Raw genomic sequence first — 18,672 nt, 5'->3', positions numbered from 1 at the left:
TCTTGTAAGTTATATACATGAAAATCAGGCCCCAAATCTTTAGCTATTCAAGCTCTTTTACTTCCTAGGTTTTAATGCAGATTGACTATGTTCTACAATAGTAGGTTCATAAGTTTTAGAAGAATTAGAACCCCCACTATTTCGAAGATTAAAAGGAAATTTATTCTCGTAAAAATCAGCATCAAGTGACTCAATTATGACATGGTTTTTCAATTCATAAAATCTATATGCTTTCCTATTACATGCATAACAAAAAAAAAACACATTCATAAGCTCTACTCACCAATTTCGATCTTTTTGGATCAGGTTTACGAACATAAGCTAAACAACCCCAAGTTCTGAAATACAACACATTTGGTTTCTTATTTTTCCAAATTTCGTAAGGAGAAATATTTATTTTTGAGTTAGGGATTCTATTTAACACATAACATACAATCAACACAATTTCACCCCACCAATAAGAAGCAGCTCCAGAACTAAGCAAAGTAGCAACAATCAATTCACAAAGAGTTCGATTTTTTCTTTCCGCTTTACCATTCATTTCAGGAGAATAAGGAGCAGTAGTTTCATGAATAATTCCATGAGACTTAAACAAATTAACAAATTCAATAGATTCATATTCTTATCCTCTATCACTACGAAATCTTTTAATCTTACGATTAAATTGATTTTCAACTTCAATCAAGAAAGTTTTGAACATGTCAATAGCTTCACTTTTATTTTTCATAAGATAGACAAAATAGTAATTCAAACAATCATCCATAAAGGTAATAAAATAACGTTTTCCATTTCTAGTTAGAACTCTATCAAATTCACATATATCAGAATGAATTAAATCAAGTGGTTCAGATTCTCTATTAATAGATTTATGTGAAGTTCAAGTGATTTTAGCTTGACTACAATATTCACATTTTTCAAAATCATTCAATGATAAGTTAGGTAAAAAACTTAAGTTACTCATGTTCTTAACCAAACATTTGTTAACATGACAAAGTCTAGCATGCCAAGTATTAAAAGAAGACAACATATAAGTAAAAGTAGACATTTCATCAACATTCAATTTAAACATCCCATCAATAACATATCCCTTTCCCACAAAAACCCCATTTTTAGTGAGTGTATACGTATCTGCTCTAATGGTTTGAGTGAATCCAGCCTTGTTGAGAAGAAAGCTTAAGACCAGATTCTTTCTTATCGCTGGAGCGTGCATCACATCTTTTAGTATCATGGTTTTTCCAGAGGTGAACCTTAGCTCCACCTTTCTAGTACCAGCAACATCAGTTGAGTGTAAATCACCCAACAACACATTCCTTCCCTCAGCCACATAATAGGTCTTGAAAAAGGAACGATCATAGCAAACATGGTGAGAAGCGCCAATGTCCACCCACCATCCCTCGGATCCATCAACTACGTTGATTTCTGATATCATTGCAATCAGTTGCTTTTCAACAAGATTTGCCTGAGAAACAGAGTTTGCCTTATAATACATGACAAATTGAATACGTCTTAAAATTGTTGAAAACTGGAATAGAAAGGAACGAAGTTACCCAAAAAATGTAGAAGCCTTGAGTGGTGAATGATTCTTGGGATGAGTCACTCTCTTTAAGACATTTCGCGGCTCTACCTAAAGCGTGCAACCAGTTCACAAACACCACGTTGTCCCCAGGATAAAACAGCCCAGAACCTTCTTCTTTTAATAAAATTCTTCCTTGCACAGTGGAAGAACCTTCCAACTCACACCCTCTCAATATGTTGCTTACCAAAACTATATAACATGTTGATGCACAAAATCAGTGAGGACTTTGGTACAACATAAAGTGTTAAGTTTGTGACCTTCGCTAGATTGCTTCAGTCACTAGTGTGGATAAATATGTAAATGGATAGGGACAGAAGCAAACACAAGATGTACGTGGTTCACCCAGATTGGCTACGTCGACGGAGTAGAGGAGTTCTCCTTAGTTGTGAAGGGTTTACACAAGTACATAGGTTCAAGCTCTCCTTTAGTGAGTACTAGTGAATGATTTAGTACAAATGACATTAGGAAATATTGTGAGAGAATGATCTCTATTTATAGAAGAGAGTTTCTAGTTTCATTATGACATTGACACGTGTCATGTTATGATTGGTTTCTGATGTTGACACGTGTCGCGCTATGATTGGCTTCTGATGTCGACATGTGTCGCGCTGTGATTAGCCTCCTGGTTGGAGGGAAACTCTTCTGCGTCCTTGATGGTATAACGTTGACCGGTGCTCAATAGTTTCGAGATTGGTCAAATATGGTATAAACATAACAGAATATATATATAAATATTGCCAATACTTTCATTGATTCCAATGACTGCTATATATACTAGAGAGAAAAAGACGTTGAGAATTTGAGAGATTAATAAGGGCTTGAAAGTAGGACAAAATGGAAAAACCAAAACATAAAGTAATCGCATAGAAAAAGGGCAAAATGGTTTGAATATATATAAGGTACATCTGATGATTATACTTTTCTACATATAGGGGCTGTTTTACAGGTTATTAACATATATATTAGTCAAAACGTTTGAATATTTATCAACATAAATATTAGTCAAAACGTAAAGCAAATTCAAAATGAAAAAGACAAAACGATTTGAATATGCTTAATAACCTGATCTTCTTCTCTATATAGAAAAGGAATCCCACGTTTCATATTTAAGAGAAGATAACTCCTTATCTAATTGATAAGGCCAAAATAAATTGGCTGTTTTGTATATAATATTGGTAATTAAGCAAAACACAAATATATATATATATTTAAACATTTAAATAAAAACATATTTACTCCAACAAGTACAGCAAAAGCGTGCTTGGATGAATTAGTTTTGTTGACATAACTAGATGTCGAGTGAGGTTGTACATGATTATGAGATGGGTTTGTTGAAGGTAACTTGTTATCGATGTTCATTAAGAGTGAGGGTTCTCATCGGATCCTCTTTGTGAGGATTCCAGGGATCCTCAAATCATATTCGTTTATTATATATCGTGCGGTAAAAAATCATTGTAAATTTTTTTATTTAAAGTTGAATATAAACAATACCTAATGAAAACTGGCCGCACGATGTACAATGAACGGATATGATTGGACGATCTCTGCAATCCTCACAAATAGGATCCGGCGAGGATCCTCTCTCATTCATTAAGCTTACTATTAAAATTTAAAAGTGTTCTAAGTAATAAGGGTTTTTCTTAAATTAAAAAAATTAGTCTATGTCAATTTGAAATTTTTTACTTTTGCTTAAATTGCAATTTAACCCAACATTTGGTGAACAATTGGCTGCCGCCCCCACCGTGTCATATGACCACCATCCCCAACCCAGAATGAGGATTCTCGCTGGATCCACTTTGTGAGGATCCTTGAGATTCTTTAATCGCGTCCATTCATCGTACATCGTGCGGTCAATTTTTGTCATGTACTGCTTGTGTTCAATTTTAAATAAAAACATTTAAAATGATTTCTGACTGCATGATGATGTATGATGAATGGATACGATTAAAGGATCTTCGGGATCCTCACAAAGAGGATCCTGATTCCCCAACCATCACTTTATCACTAGCAACTCCAACACCACCACCCTTAATTAAGGGCCTTAACACATTTATTATGGTGGTGCTATTAATTTACTTATTTTTACTTCCCACATATTTCTTTTGTTAAATTTTGTCATTTGATATTCTTTAATTCATTCGATCCGATGATCAAAAATTAAGAGAGGTGTGTGAGAAATAAAAATAGGTGTTTGAATAACTTGCTACCCAGAATAGTTCGCAAACTTTAACTAGAATATTACATCAAATCATTTTTTAATTCTCTTATAGAAAAATAATTTTGGAATTTTACAAACCTTACATCAAAGTAATAAGGAACTTTGCATGTGCTTATAAGTAATTAGACTACTTCTCGTATTGCCAATAAGTTTTATGGTGAAACCTCAACTTTCTTCATGGTATGAGAGCATGTTTTCATATGTGTGAAGCACGATGGCCACACGTGCTCCATATCATCCAATATGTGTTGTTTACGTGTTAGGCTTGAAAACTTGTTACACGTGAAGGGGCATGTTGAGTATATGAATCTCACATCAGGAAAAGAATCGACGTTACATGTGACTACTCTCCATATTGTCAATTGATTTTAGGGTTCTTTAGATATAGACCCTTGCAACTTTTATTTCCTAAACAAAAACCCACCTAGTTATAAACATCCAAATAAAACCCAAATTTAAAAATGATTGCCAAGTATATAAGTAATTGACCTATTATTACAAAATATTTACAATTTGTACCACAATATTCAAAATAAAATCAATAAATGTTATTACTCACATATTATTACCCCTAACACACACATATATATGTTCAAATGTATATATTACTAGTACTACCATAAGCTCAATATATATGTGTATATATACATATATAGTTTACCTATATACATATCTATATGTATATACACATACATACATACACACATGTACTATATATATATAGTACTACTATACGTTCACATATATATATATATATATATATACATGCACAGTACTACATATATGATCAAACATATTAAACTAATTAATCTACCAATATTTAAATTTATGATGAGCAAATAACATATATTTTGTAGGTAATTTATTTTTCATGTATTATTACATATATTTGGCACATTTTATTATTATAAGATATATGTACAAATAATAGGTAAATTAATCTTGAATAAAATAAAATTGCTTTATTTTGTAAGTAAATTAATTTTGAATCAAATAACATTTCTTCATTATGTAGGTATTTTATTTTGTATGTATCATCATATATATTGGGCACATTTTATTATTATATGTACAAAAAATAGGTAAACTAGTATTGAATAAAATAATAGCATTTTTTATGTAGGTATATTATTTTGCATGTACTTTGCATATATTGGGTTTGCTTTATTATGTAGGTAAATTATGTTGCATGAATTTTTTTTGTATATCAAGCTTCTTTTTTTGTTTGTATTATATATATATGTGTGTGTGTGTGCGTGCGCGCGTGAAATAATTTACCTACATTTATATGTAAAATATAATTTTATTGACTTAACTAAGCATGTATTACTACATTTATTAGGCATGTTTTGTTGTTATTATATATTAGGCAATGAATTTATTATTTTTTAATTTTTTTGAAATCATTAATTCTCCCTTACAATTTGTATGGAATTAATTGTGTAAATCAAACATTCAAATAGGGGTGTTTTGGGCATCGAAATTTTTTAAATGTGTAAGTCAAATATAATTAATGAATTTGCTGATGTGGCATCTAGTCGATGGGTTTTATTCGAATAAAAAACTTATGTCAGATTTTATGTGAAAAAAATTAAATTTCAAGAGCTAAAGTTATATTTTCAGTTGATTTTATGCTTGAAGCTTAGCTTCTTCTACTACACTTGGAATATTAAACTTCCTAAACCGGGTAACTGAAATGATGTTAGCTACGTCCCTCTTCCTCTGCACGTACCTGATTTAGTTCTTTCTTCATCATAGTATAATTGATATGGTCGGCAGATCATACCATCAACCATACATCCATGCATGTTAGCTACGTCCCTCTTCCTCTGCACGTACCTGATTTAGTTCTTTCTTCATCATAGTATAATTGATATGGTCGGCAGATCAAACCATCAACCATACATCCATGCATCACAGTGCATTTTAATTATTTATCGATAATTAATATACCAAATCAAACAATGCATCAGAGTGCACTATATTACACACATTAAGTTTTTATTCATCAAACCATGCATCATATATAGTGCAGTTGTTTACATAAAGTCACTTTGCAAACCCAGAAAAATAAAGCAAACAAACAGAGCCAATCCAATGTCTTCTCGCAGGAGCGTCCGATCGGACACCGACCCTCTGAGAGTTGATGGCCAATACCAACCAAGCACACACTACTTCACAGTGAAAAGCCAATGGGCCAAGGCGCGAAGACTTTCCGTCACATCTTACATATATCTCCCGCCCTTCCCTTTATTCCTTATAAAACTTTATCTTAAGCTTTCACATCACATCATATCATACAAATCATGAAAAGGACTAAGCATACTCGGGTAATATTCTTCTGTCATTCCCTTCACATGTTACATTATCATACTGTTAATTTATATTATAAATATTAACAGCTGAGTAACATAACACGAAAAGCTATTTGACAAGAGATTATTGTTCTAAATATGCTTGCCTTAGTATTGCACTAGCGACGGAAGCTCCTGGCCATGCGCACAGGTGCATCCACCTCATCTTCTCGAAGCTTCACAGCTGTATAGGTACCTGCCCCGGCGACAGCTCCAAGGGTAGGAGCCACCAGGTATATCCACAACTTGGTGTAGTTTCCGGCAGCGATAGCAGGGCCGAGAGTACGCACCGGGTTCATTGAACCACCACTAGATGGCCTGCCAACGCCAAAACACAGCCATAATTTTCAGTACTACATTCCGCTTGGAATCTTTTATCTTTTGAAACTTTTGAGTGTAGGAGCTAAATGCCAAGATGATAACAAAAACAACACACACTACCCTTTTTTTTTCCTTTTAAATATGTGACGCTATGCCAAAATGAGGATGATGAATGAGTCATGCAACTCTTTTGATTGCTATAGGAACTACCAACTTGCCCACCCTCCAACCCAACAAAACAAACAAATGGCAAGCTTAACTTTGTATAAGGGATGTGCATAGGTCGTATGTGGTTTCCATTATTATGTAGTGACGAGTCCCTTTTTGAAGTACATTGTAATTGGAAAGCATAGTAATTATATTAGGCAACAAACTAAAGCATAAACAAGGGTCTCTTTTGTTTGCTTTTTCTTTTTATTCTATGGCTAGTCAACGATGGGAAACCTTTGTTGTCCTGTAGGGTGCTTGACACACCCCGTCCCGAATGAGGGCATGCTGGCCGTCACGTGCTAGGTAAGGATGAAAATATACATTTAAGAAGCACTCCCTTGGACGATGTGGGATGTTACAATCCACCCTCCTTAGGGGCCCTACGTCCTCGTCGGCACACTACCGGCCAGGGATGTGGTGGACCTGAGCCGGGATGTGACAGTGCTAATTTAACGATATGCTCGACCATAATTGAAATTACTACCCAAAATAACTTTGTAGAAAATATGATATTTTAAACCATACTAATTTACGAAAAAAAAGATATAATATGACATAATTAGGCAAGAGAATTGTTATTAGCATTCTAAAAATGTCATTCTACACTCCAAACTTTTTATATTATGAAAGAAAAATAAACTTGTGAAGAGTGTATAATGAGATTTTTGGAATGCTAATAACACTTCCCTTAGGCAAATATAGTACAAATTGATCTAACTCAGTATACTTTTAACTTTTATCGCGGAAAATAAGTAATTGTGTGCAGCATCATATTTTGTTTTAAAAGTTTTAGACTTACTATTTGATAAAATAAGAAAAAGGCACCTACCCACAATTATATTGAATTTCAAGAAAAAAAATATAGAAGAAATATTTTAAAAAACCCCACTTTTGCACAACGAAGGAACTTAGATATCGAATTTTGCCGGTAGTGAATCATATCTAAACGTATAAATAGATAAGCTTAAATAAACATTTGATAATCATTTCGTTTTTAGTTTTATTTTTTATTTTCTTTTAAGAAAAAAATTGAAAACTTATTTAATAATTGGTTTTCAGTTTTCACAAAAAACAAAAATAAAAATAGAAATTAAAACCAAAAGTTAAAAACTACTTTTAAGATTTTTCAAATTTTGGTTTGATGAAAACTGAAAAAATTTACTAAATAAGTTTAAAATTTTTTAGTTTTCAGTTTTTTTTTTCTTTTAACAAATTTTATTTGATATTATCTACACTAAAAGGGCGTTTGTTTGTCCTCACTAAGTGAGACTGTACTAGACTAGATTAAGTGTTTGTGTAATCTTGTATTTGATTCCCGTAGGGATTAACTTTAATGGGACAATGTGGGACTTGCATGGCCTAACGGGTTTGCTAAAAGATATTAGCGAGGCCTAAACCTGGCATTCGTGTCGTGTTTCTCGTGTTCGTGCTGTTTTCGTGTCATACATGATAGCTTAACAAGTCATGTCGTGTAACACCCATTAAAATAAACGGGGAATATGACCCGACCAGAAATTGACCCGTTACCCGTTAAAAAAAATTTAAATCAATAAATAATGAAAATGAAAAACATAATATGAACCAAAAAAATGCAAAACATAATACTAAATTAGTATATACGTACCACATTGTCACATAAATATTACTTCAAAACATTAAAAAAAAACATTAATTTGTCTTTCAAGTTTACATATCCCAAAATAAGAGCCTAATGAAAAAACATTAGTGCATACTACAAAATGCAAATGTTCTAGGATATGCAAAATGAAGGGAGTTGCATTTCAAGGTTAAGGAACCTTGCACGTTTTTACAATAAAACCTTTCAATTTTCATCAATTGCCAAGGGAAATGGTATTGGAACTTTGGCATGATATATTGTCTTCAAGGGTTATATTGACGATGGTTTCACTAAGGGTTTCCATAATCCATAAACTATAGATCTAAATTTAACCGTTGATTGTCGTTTATACTTTGTTCTCACCAAATTTTGTTTTTTGTTTTTTTTTCTTTTCGGATTTTCGTTTTTTAAAAACATGATCGCTTAGAGGATGCAAGAAGATGAACGGTTCAAATCGTTAATATTACGTTCAAAGTTTTACCATTAGAGAAAATATAGCTCGAAGTTTATAAAGTCTTTAGAAACTATATAACATCAACTCATATGTTAGTTAACTGTAAATATTGGAATGTCATATCAACAATCCGAACCATTCATTTTTCTATATCCGCTAAAATATCACTTTTCAGAAAAGAAAATCTAAAAAATGAAATTCGGTGAGTAGAATAAAGTGTAAACGTCAATGGACGGTTAAATTTAAATCTAAGGTTTATGGATTATGGTGTCAAATTTCAGAGTTGACTCTTTCACGAAAGTTTACATGTTATGTTTCATTCAAATTCCTTTTACTTCTGGATGAAGATATACTATTCATGAGGGTTTGTATGGTTTTAAAAATTCAAACTACGATGTACCCATCCTCAAAGCGTAGAGGATGCGATTACGAGCATTTGCATATTTTTTCACATTTTTTGCACTTTAAATTAATTATTATAATTTTTTTTAATGTATTTGGTATTTTTAAATTACTTGATATTTTTATTTTTAATGCGTTTTATAATGTTTTAATCTCATTCTTTGCCTATAATATACTGTAAAAATAAATAAATAAATAAAACTTAAAATTTTAAACTATATAAAGAATAATAATACAATAATAATTAATAAACAATATATACTTATCCTAGTAGATATTTTATAGTAAGTTTTCTTAGACCTATTACAACCCTTAAAGTAAAACTCAAATTTTAGATTCTAAACTTACCCCAACTTGCTCTAACCTTTGAGGCAAATATAAGTTAAAACTCAAAACTTATTTATGGGCCAAATTTAGCTCAGGATTCCTCACTAGGTTAGTGGGCTGACCCACCATATGTGTCTATTTTTTTTAGTTTTATATTTATAAAGTCATTGAATCCAACGTTTAAGATTTAATTTGATGAAATCTAACGGTAAAAAAAATTATCTAATTGTCCAAATTTAAAACCAATGGCTAAAGTAATTAAATTTTTTTATGTGTTTCATATTCTTTCATAGTGTTTCACGAGATTCATGATGTCGGTTTTTGATTTTTCAATATTTGTCAGAATTTAAATATTTTTAGGTTAAAATATTCATAAAATTAAATTAGGATGGTCTATATAACTTTGTTTTAAAAAAAAATTACTTTAAGAAAAAAATTAGCCTAAATTCATTTTTTAATAATTCGAGGTTAAAATTTTAACCCATAATGATTAGAGCAAAAAAACTGTTTCTGGAGTAAAAATTTTATGCTTTAATCCAAAGGTTGGAGATGGTCTTAGTAGTTTAAAAAATTAAAATTATCAAAATAAAATTCTTCTTATCGTGTCAAAACAAATTATCCGCATGTCACTAACGTGTAAATCTGTTAAGGACAACGGGTTTTTATCATATGACCCGATAACGACTCAATTAGTTATCGTGTTAACCCGAACCCGTTATTTTTGTATGTGTCGTGTAAAAAATTGTCAGGTACAGAAAGACCCTCCAAAATTGGGCGGACTACTAAGGCCAATTAGCTCCGCTTTGTCTCACCCCGCTTCGCCCCTCCCATCTACTTCTTCCTCACTTGCTTCCCGACGAACCCACATCCCAAATTTCCCCTCTTTGCTTCACAAGGAACACCTGATCGATATGGGAAATGGGTTCTCCATTTTCGTCGATTGAGCTGGAATCAGACCCAAAAAACAGAGATATGAAGAACTTAGGATTCCAAAACAAACTCTGAAATTTCAGCTCCCTCCGCTACCCGTAGCTCCAGCACCCGCGCCATGCCGTTTTCTTTGAGGCAAAACAAAATAAATACAAAGTTTCAAACTTTGAAAAATAAGAAGGAGGCTAGAGTAATTTGAGGTGGATCGGAAGAAAAAAGGGAGATGGGAGAATACAAAGGTACAGAGAAAGGAGGTAAACAGTGGGCGAAGAAAATGAAAGGTTTAGACAAAGATAAGATGTCGAACAAAGAAAAAAATGTAGAAAGAAGAAAGAAGATGATTCTAGAAAGAAGAAAAAAGGTAAAATATTATAAAATATTAGGATTTGATTAAATTTATAATAAAATGTTAAGAGATATAGATCATATAATATAATATTACTCATGCTTCTTAATCCGGCACTACACTAAACACTTAATTAAGTCAGTCCAACTTAGTCTCAGAAGATAGTCTAGTCTGAGATAGTCCGGTGCAACAAACGCACTGGAGTAGGAGAGTGCACTAAGCCTCACAATAGGTTAGTAATAATGTGATTCAAATTCGTCTTTGATAAGAATTGAACCCAAAACCTATCAATTACAAATGAAAATGAATACTACTAGACTAAAGTTTCTTTTATTTTAAATGAGAACATAAAACTAAAACTTAAATGGTAAAGCACTCCAATAGTAGATAAATAGGATTAAGAAGGATAAACAGAGAGAGAGAGAGAGAGAGATTAAGTACTAACCCTGCCATAAGAATGTTTAGCATGACACAAGCCCCAACTGCTAAACCAGCCAACTCTCCCAACTGCATGTCACCAAATCCCAAAGGCATTAGAAAGACGGATTATATTTGAAATTAGTCAATAAGAATATGTGACATGAACAATCAAATTGTATTAATGTATATGAGGTTGATATATTTACATACCGCTCGAGTGTCAGTTGCAACAGCAGTGACAACAAACAAGAGATTAAAAGTGATGATGAACTCAAGTCCAAAAGCCTGGCCAGTGCTCACAGTAGGCACCGTGACTCCGCCAGACATGTACGGATGTAAAACTCCTTTGAGAGTAAACGAGGCGCAAATGGAGCCCAAAACCTGAGCTGCGATGTAGGCAGGGACATGAAGCCATGGGAAATGTCGCAGGGCGGCAAACGCGATGGTGAGAGATGGGTTTAGATGTGCACCAGAAATGTGGCCTGTGGAGAGAATCACAATCATCACACCAAGCCCTGCGCATGCTGCATTTCCGATCAAGGACTCCGCTCCGTTGTACTTTTGGTTCACGATTGGTCCAGCACTTGCTGCAAACATCAAGATGAAGGTTCCTACGAACTCAGCTCCTACCTACATGTGATACATATTGTTAAACAAAACCAGTTATTATCCCACATGAGGAAAGTTTTGTTTTGTGTTACGGTATATAACTAACGTTGCGAACTTCTCCACTCATGGTTAATTGGGTTTAGGCTGATTTCCCTAATTTTATCAGTTGGAAGTGTTTTTAAATTCGTATTCGTATTCTAATATGTATAATATAAAGGGTTTAATTAATGTGGCTCTCTTATTAAAGGGTTTCAAACGCTTGACATAGCTCTTGTGTTAGAGAATAAAGTCCTACATCAGAAATTTCTCAATAAATTACAACTCATATTGAATAGTTCCATTTTTAATAAGATTGAGGTCTTTGATTATAAAATCCAATACATACTTGGTTGTACAGATAATTAAGTTAAAACAATATCAGTATATATGATTAGTTATGGACCACCTGAAATCTCAACAACTTATTCATCACCAGATCCACTTCGCCGCTGAGCTAACCCCAGTAGCTTTAGTGCATACATATTTTATGTGTAACAAACAAAGCTTTTGACCAATGAGCATATTCTAGCGGCAGGGGAGGGTTGCTTTTTAACTTTCTATGGCAATGCCTACCATCAAAAAGGCCTTTTTCAAATGTTGGAACCTTAGAAAAGTGCTCAAAGCACAATGAATGGGTCCTGGCTAATAGATATACAATAAAACATAAAGCAAATGAAGGTGTTTGAGTAGCATTATCGATCGTGTTGAAAAGCCTAGACATGAATTCTTAAGTCATGGTTCTATTAGCATCATCATATGCATATTTTCGGGAAATAAAATTAGTTGATATTGTGATGATGACAACCGAGAACGACATATGTTACATATATGCAGTATATGTTTTTGTTCTTTTTCAATTATCTAAAATTTTTGTTGTTATATATATGCAAGTTATATATTTTTTTCTTTTGCGATTATTTAAATTTTTTTTTGGTGGATAAATTAATTGCTTCAAAAATACAACCTTTCGGAAGAACCGTCCTGGAATTTTTATTTTATTTTAAAGTGATTCGAATGTTGGAGGCTGATAGACTTGGGTTGTCATGCTATATTTGCTATACTTTTATGATATAATACAAACGCTTGCATGACGTTATATGTGCAAGTATATTCCCAATTATATTATATATATATTGCTAAAATACATAGATTAGGTGAAAGAATTTCATTTTTAATACATGTACTCAATACCGATAGCGGTCAAATGCGAACTACTCCCTTTTTGCTTTTATAATAGACTGCGGACAAACCAACCAGTCGTTTTTTCCTTTTAAAATAGACTACGGACAAAACATCTTCGACCGAGTATGTGTGTATTATTAATTTATTTATGTTTTTGAAAGAGTTATAAAAGATTATATCTTTCTAAGAAAATAATATATTTCAGCCACCCATCAAAATAAATACGTCATTGTTGAAGCACCAGCGATAATGCAGAAAAATAATATTCAAAATATTTTCTTTCGATATGAAATTAATTTTGTCAAGTTTTAAACACCAATGGAGGTGACATAGATAAATAAGATAAGTCATATCATTTGTTGTTAGAAACTTAGAATTGAGAATATAATTTAATTTTGATACTATTATTGATTCAAGTATAACTTAGCAACCAAGAAAAGGTTGACAGAAAATTAAATGAATTATCCCATTCAACTGGGGGTTTAATTTTTAAGTACGTAAAATGCAGCAGTTAAATGCAGGAGGCTCCCTAACAAAGAGAAGAGATCCGGAGAGGATCTCTTTCACCAAGGTCACCTAATCAAGTGATCCGAACATTTCAAATTTCATCCAAACGCCTACCTGTTTTGACCTCTTAACAGCTGTAATAATTTTTAGCCGTTGAATAAAATTTAAAAGGCCCAGATTACTTAATCTTGTTAGGATGCCATACCAGATGGCACAATATGGTGGTGACAAGTGTACAAGAGGCTGTTATTAGTTAGTTGGGATTGGGAGTTAGCTATAAGATAGTGGTTTGTAAAAGAAGAAGAAGTGAATGAAATGATATTGTTGTTCTATTACTATCTCTCTGTGCAATTGTAGAAGATGTGGAGCTAGGTTCTAACATTGGTATTAGAGCCTAGGTTCCCGACGCTGCGGAATGGGAGACCTGGAAAGGGCTACCTTAACAGGACGACCAAAGGGTACGCCGCCGTTAAGAGTGAAACCCACCTGAGTAAGGGCCGTCGTGGGCGTCAGCTTTCAAAGGGTGGTGTAATGTTATGATCCCACATCGACTATACTTATGGGGATGCAGGGATTCTTAAGTCATTGGGGTCCTCCCACCTATTGGACTAGTTTTTTGGGTTGGGCTTTTCCCTTGGGCTTGAGTACCTAACAGATCTGGTAGCATCGGTGGAAGAGATTCTCCCTAACAAATTCCTTTTATTTATAAGGATGTGGCCCCTGGTGTCTATTTGACAATTTCACGTTTTTGTATATACAAATATCAAGAATGATTTCACTCTTAATCTTATTAAAATTCGAGCCTATAACTCATTATCTCTAAAAAATAAAAATAAATAAAAAAATAAAAAATAAATAAAAAGAGGCATTTCCGATGTTTGCTGAATACCAATTCCATGATTTACAGAGATCAAATTTACATCACTCATTTTGTTTATGTTTTTTATGCGATATTTATCATTGATTGACACGTATTAAGGTTATCGCAAAAAAATTAAGGAGGTTAGTTTATTATCACGTATCAATCAATAATAAAGGTTACATAGAGATACAAAATAAGTATAGAAAATTTGAACTCTTATTTATATGTGAAACAAAGAAAGTAGAAGAAGGAAATTGAAGCGAGAGCAAATATTGGTAGCCCAAAGATTATACATAAAGTATTTTATAACTGTAAAATGTTACGTTATTAAACGGTTATTTATACATTTGAATAAGAACCTGTATAAAGATGATTTGTGGGATTTGCTAGACATACATTTGAAACCGAATCTCTCCTTTATTGGCTATACCAGTCACTCTAAGCTAAAGCTAAAATCTAAAAGCTTAACTAGCATTACCAATGATGGTATGCACATAATGACTAAGGATAAACAGATCATTAAGCAATAAAAATCATCTCCCGATAATACCTCCGATTCGACATGATTAAGATTGAGTTTAATCTAGTTCTCTAAACGAGACTTGTAAGTCATCATATGTTTGACTATTATCTAATTTAATAAGTACAGTTTCGGCATTTATAGGTTTATCGAACAAAAAACAGAACATAGAAGTCCATTTCAATTGCTCTTGTTCTGTCCTAGACACCAAACGAGGCTAAACATCTACTAACCACACAATCATATGACAGCCTCAAATATGTGCATAGTAATATATATTGTGGGTTTGCTTATGTAATGCATTACCTTGCGGCTGAGGGAGACAGTTGGAGTAGGGAACTCGTTGAAGCAGTTGGGAGATTGACCCCACGTCGGAGCTATCACAGGCAAGCACTTGGTTCGCGGCATTGACTTACGCTCATACGACAGCGAATCCACTCTCGGCTCTGAAAACAGAGGCAGTGGCGTTCCCGGCGTCGCCGGCGCCGAAGCCGATGGCGTCACCGGCTCAGATTCCGCCATTTCTAGCAACCAAAACCAAGGTAAAGAAAAAGGATAAAATACAATAGATTTTTTTTTTTTTTTTTGGGGATTTTTTAGAATTGGGTTCTGGGAATGAGAAGCTCGGAGTTACATAATTTGAAGATTTTTATAACTTTTTTTCTACACGAGAATTTTGATAGTGGCCAGAGTGGGGGACGACAATTTGGCTATGGATAGTACATACTGAAAATTACCTAATTTTTTTTTTTTTTTTTTGGGGTTTCTTGGGTTGGGAATTTGGTTTCGGAAGGATAAAAAGTTACATAATTTGAAGGTTTTTTATAATTTTTTTGCTAAGGGATAGAAGAAACGAAGAAATCCAGTGTACCCACTAAAAGGATAGCTCTAGTTTTTCATACAAAAAGCAATCAAAGTTAAAAAAAAAATTGGGTTTTTTGAGAAATGGGTTTTGTGGGATTGGATTGAAAAGTCTGGATTACATGCTGGGAATGATCTTTTTTGAGGTTCTTTTTTAAGGAAGAATGATGAAAACGGAAGAATCCAGGTTCAAAACCAGAGCAACAAAACAGCAGAAAAGTACAGACGATTTTAAAAAGGACTGAAACTGAAATTGTAACCGAAGTGTTTTTTGGGTCAAAAGAAGGAGGAGGAGGATTGGATTGCACAATAATAGAGGTGAACTGCAGAAAGAAAAGAGATATAACTCAGAGGCAGTCAGGCTTAAATACATAGGCGTGTGTTTATATATAGAAAATCGAGACAGTACAAACTCCAACCTCTCTCTGTCTGTGTCTCTTTCTCTCTCTCTCTGTGCATTATTTTAAGAAGGAGAAAGTCAATGGCAGCCATTGGGGCATTGCATTTAACTGTTTTCATACACTTTTTTGCACTATGCAATGAGTCACTGCCAGTGGCCTCCCGTAATGCTAGCAAAGTCCACTGCCTAATCCACCGTGGTGTACCGTGTAATCGTGTATCACTAGCTTTTGGTTTGATAATGAAATGATTTCTGCATATTCTTCTTCGTCTGCAAATCTTTATTCATTTCTCATGTGGGATTTAGAAGAGAAGCTCGACAAATTGACAAATTCTGGCGGGAATGGTAATTTCTTGGGTGAAAACGTTTGTAACCTTCGTTATGTCAACTTGTATTAATTAGGGTGACTTTGTGTAAAATCAATAAACAGTTACAGTATTAACAATAGATCAATAATATTTATGTTATTTATAAATAAATACATCATATATTGTGATACTTAAATGAATTTAAAATAAATAAAAATTACAAAATCTGTCACTACAACTGGGACCCACTTCAACTAACACTCTTTTTCTCATAGTTTTATATTTCCTCATTCTGTTTTTTACATTTAGATTCAGACACTGCGTTGCAGTGTTCATTTACTAGTTTCGTTTTTGCCACCACTTACACACCACCTATGTAGTCCTTTGTACATTTGGATTCTCTAGTTATATTTTTTTACTTTTGGATTCAAACGCTTTGTTGCAATGTCCCTTTTTTGGTTCTATTTTTTTTTCATCACACACATCTCCTACACTTCACACCTTGCACGACTCCTGATTTTTGCATATAGATTTAGACACTATAATGTAGTGTCTGTTTCCTAGCTCTGTTTTTGACATTTAGATTCATATATTGTAATGCAGAGTGAGTTTCCTGGTTCCATTTTTTACATTTGGATTCAAACACTGCAATGTAGTGTCCATTTCCTGATTTCGTTTTTCTAAGTTGAGCAGACTTTTCGATGTAAACGAAGGGCGAGAGAGAGAGAGAGAGAAAGAGTGATAGAATATATATTTTCTAACTATTTATAGGATTCAGACCTCTCAATATCAGTTCCATAGGGATAAAACTCCAACGGCCAAAGCTCTTCCCCCTCAATTCCTTTTTCTCCCTCGCACCACCACACCCCACCGCTGTTAACAAACCACAAATTCAATTGCAGGTCATATGTGCTCTAAGTCTAATTTATTTTTTCGCTATCCCTTACTTTTTAGCTTTTTATTCGACATCTCTTTCTTCTTCTTTCTTCTTATTCATCTTTCATATTTCTCTCTCTATAATTCTTCCATAGTTATGAAAAAAGATCTCTGCAACCAAAAGACATTGGTATGGACCCCTTTATTTGTTGTTTCATTAGCATCTACTGAGATTTTAAGGTCGAGGGACTTACAATTGAGGGATGTGGTGGTGCTAGGGTTGATTTTGGAGAGTGTAAGGTGAGGGACCAGCAATTGGGGTTATGGGTTAGGTGGGTTGTGGCGGTGTTGGTGGTGTTTTTGAGGTGGGGTTGAATTTAATTTGGAATTTGGGGAGTTGGTGATTCGAAGTTGAGAGCTTTGAAGTAAGGGAGAAAAGAAGAGTTGAGGGGAAAAGAGGAAGGATTAGTGATTTTAGCCGTTGGATTTGTATCAATGAATGAGATCCCATATGACATTCATAGAAAAAGAAAGAGAGAATGGTAGAAGAGTCAAATTCTAACTATTTATAATGACTTAAAGCCTATGTGGCATTCATCATTGACTTATGCCTAATTAATAAAAATATATCATTGATTCAGTCCAAAAAAAATGTTATTGATATATGGCTTAATAGTAAAGTTTTTATTGACTTTTGGCAAAATTACCTTATTAATTAAGTCATATTTGCTTAAATTCTTTACAAAAAAATATCATAAAAAGACATGAGGGTGCATAAAGTGCAAAAAGACATGAGGGTGCATAAAGTGCAAAAATTATTTTGCGTTTAATAATAATGATACTTATCTTTTCAAGATTAATTGTGCGTATGGTCCCAATTTTTTCACGTAAGAACTTGCAGTTATAATTTTGGCGCTTGAAATGCTCTAGTTACTAAGAATTCAATTAAGGATGATATGTTAAATCAATAAACGAATCTTCACGGTTTTAAGACGTGATAAGAGTGCGAGAAACAAGCAAGTGGGAGACCAGCTAGTTTCTCTCTCTAGGGAAAAACTCTCTCTTTGATGAAACACCAACCCAGTATTCTCCTTTGCAGCCGGCACTAACCTTTGGTTTGGGTGTCAGTGGCAACCCATCCTTAGGCCATCTCCAACCGATGGCTAGCTAAATGGCTCGTTTTAGCCCTCTGGTCCTCCAAGAAATTAATATTTTAATGAACAGTACATGACCATATTTGCTTTCATCTCTAACCGAGGGCTAAATGGTCATAGGGCTCGTTTTAGCCTTGTAAAAAAAAAAATCGTCTCCAACCGAGGGACATAGGGCCAC

General features: G+C 33.6%; 1 protein-coding gene across 1 annotated transcript; it reads right to left on the bottom strand.

The window, feature by feature from the left end:
* Positions 1-5,776: 5,776 nt before the first annotated feature.
* Positions 5,777-16,186, bottom strand: LOC126598515 (probable aquaporin NIP5-1). The gene is made up of 4 exons (XM_050264881.1): positions 15,202-16,186; positions 11,387-11,806; positions 11,202-11,263; positions 5,777-6,466 (listed from the first exon to the last, which is right to left on the bottom strand). The coding sequence occupies exons 1-4, from the start codon at positions 15,415-15,417 to the stop codon at positions 6,268-6,270; spliced, it is 897 nt and encodes a 298-aa protein (XP_050120838.1). The 5' UTR covers positions 15,418-16,186; the 3' UTR covers positions 5,777-6,267.
* Positions 16,187-18,672: the final 2,486 nt, after the last annotated feature.

This window comes from Malus sylvestris, chromosome 14 (genome assembly GCF_916048215.2).
Source record: "Malus sylvestris chromosome 14, drMalSylv7.2, whole genome shotgun sequence".
Lineage (NCBI taxonomy): Eukaryota > Viridiplantae > Streptophyta > Magnoliopsida > Rosales > Rosaceae > Malus > Malus sylvestris.
This window is presented reverse-complemented; position numbering and strand designations above follow the sequence as displayed.

What these genes read in the sequence shown, in the direction of transcription:
- LOC126598515 (XM_050264881.1), bottom strand. Translation starts at nt 15,417, where the DNA reads ATGGCGGAATCTGAGCCGGTGACGCCATCGGCTTCGGCGCCGGCGACG. An exon ending in TTGCAACTGACACTCGAGCG is followed by an intron (nt 11,264 to 11,386) that starts GTATGTAAATAT and finishes GGTGACATGCAG; the next exon opens with TTGGGAGAGTTGGCTGGTTT. An exon ending in CTAAACATTCTTATGGCAGG is followed by an intron (nt 6,467 to 11,201) that starts GTTAGTACTTAA and finishes TGGCGTTGGCAG; the next exon opens with GCCATCTAGTGGTGGTTCAA.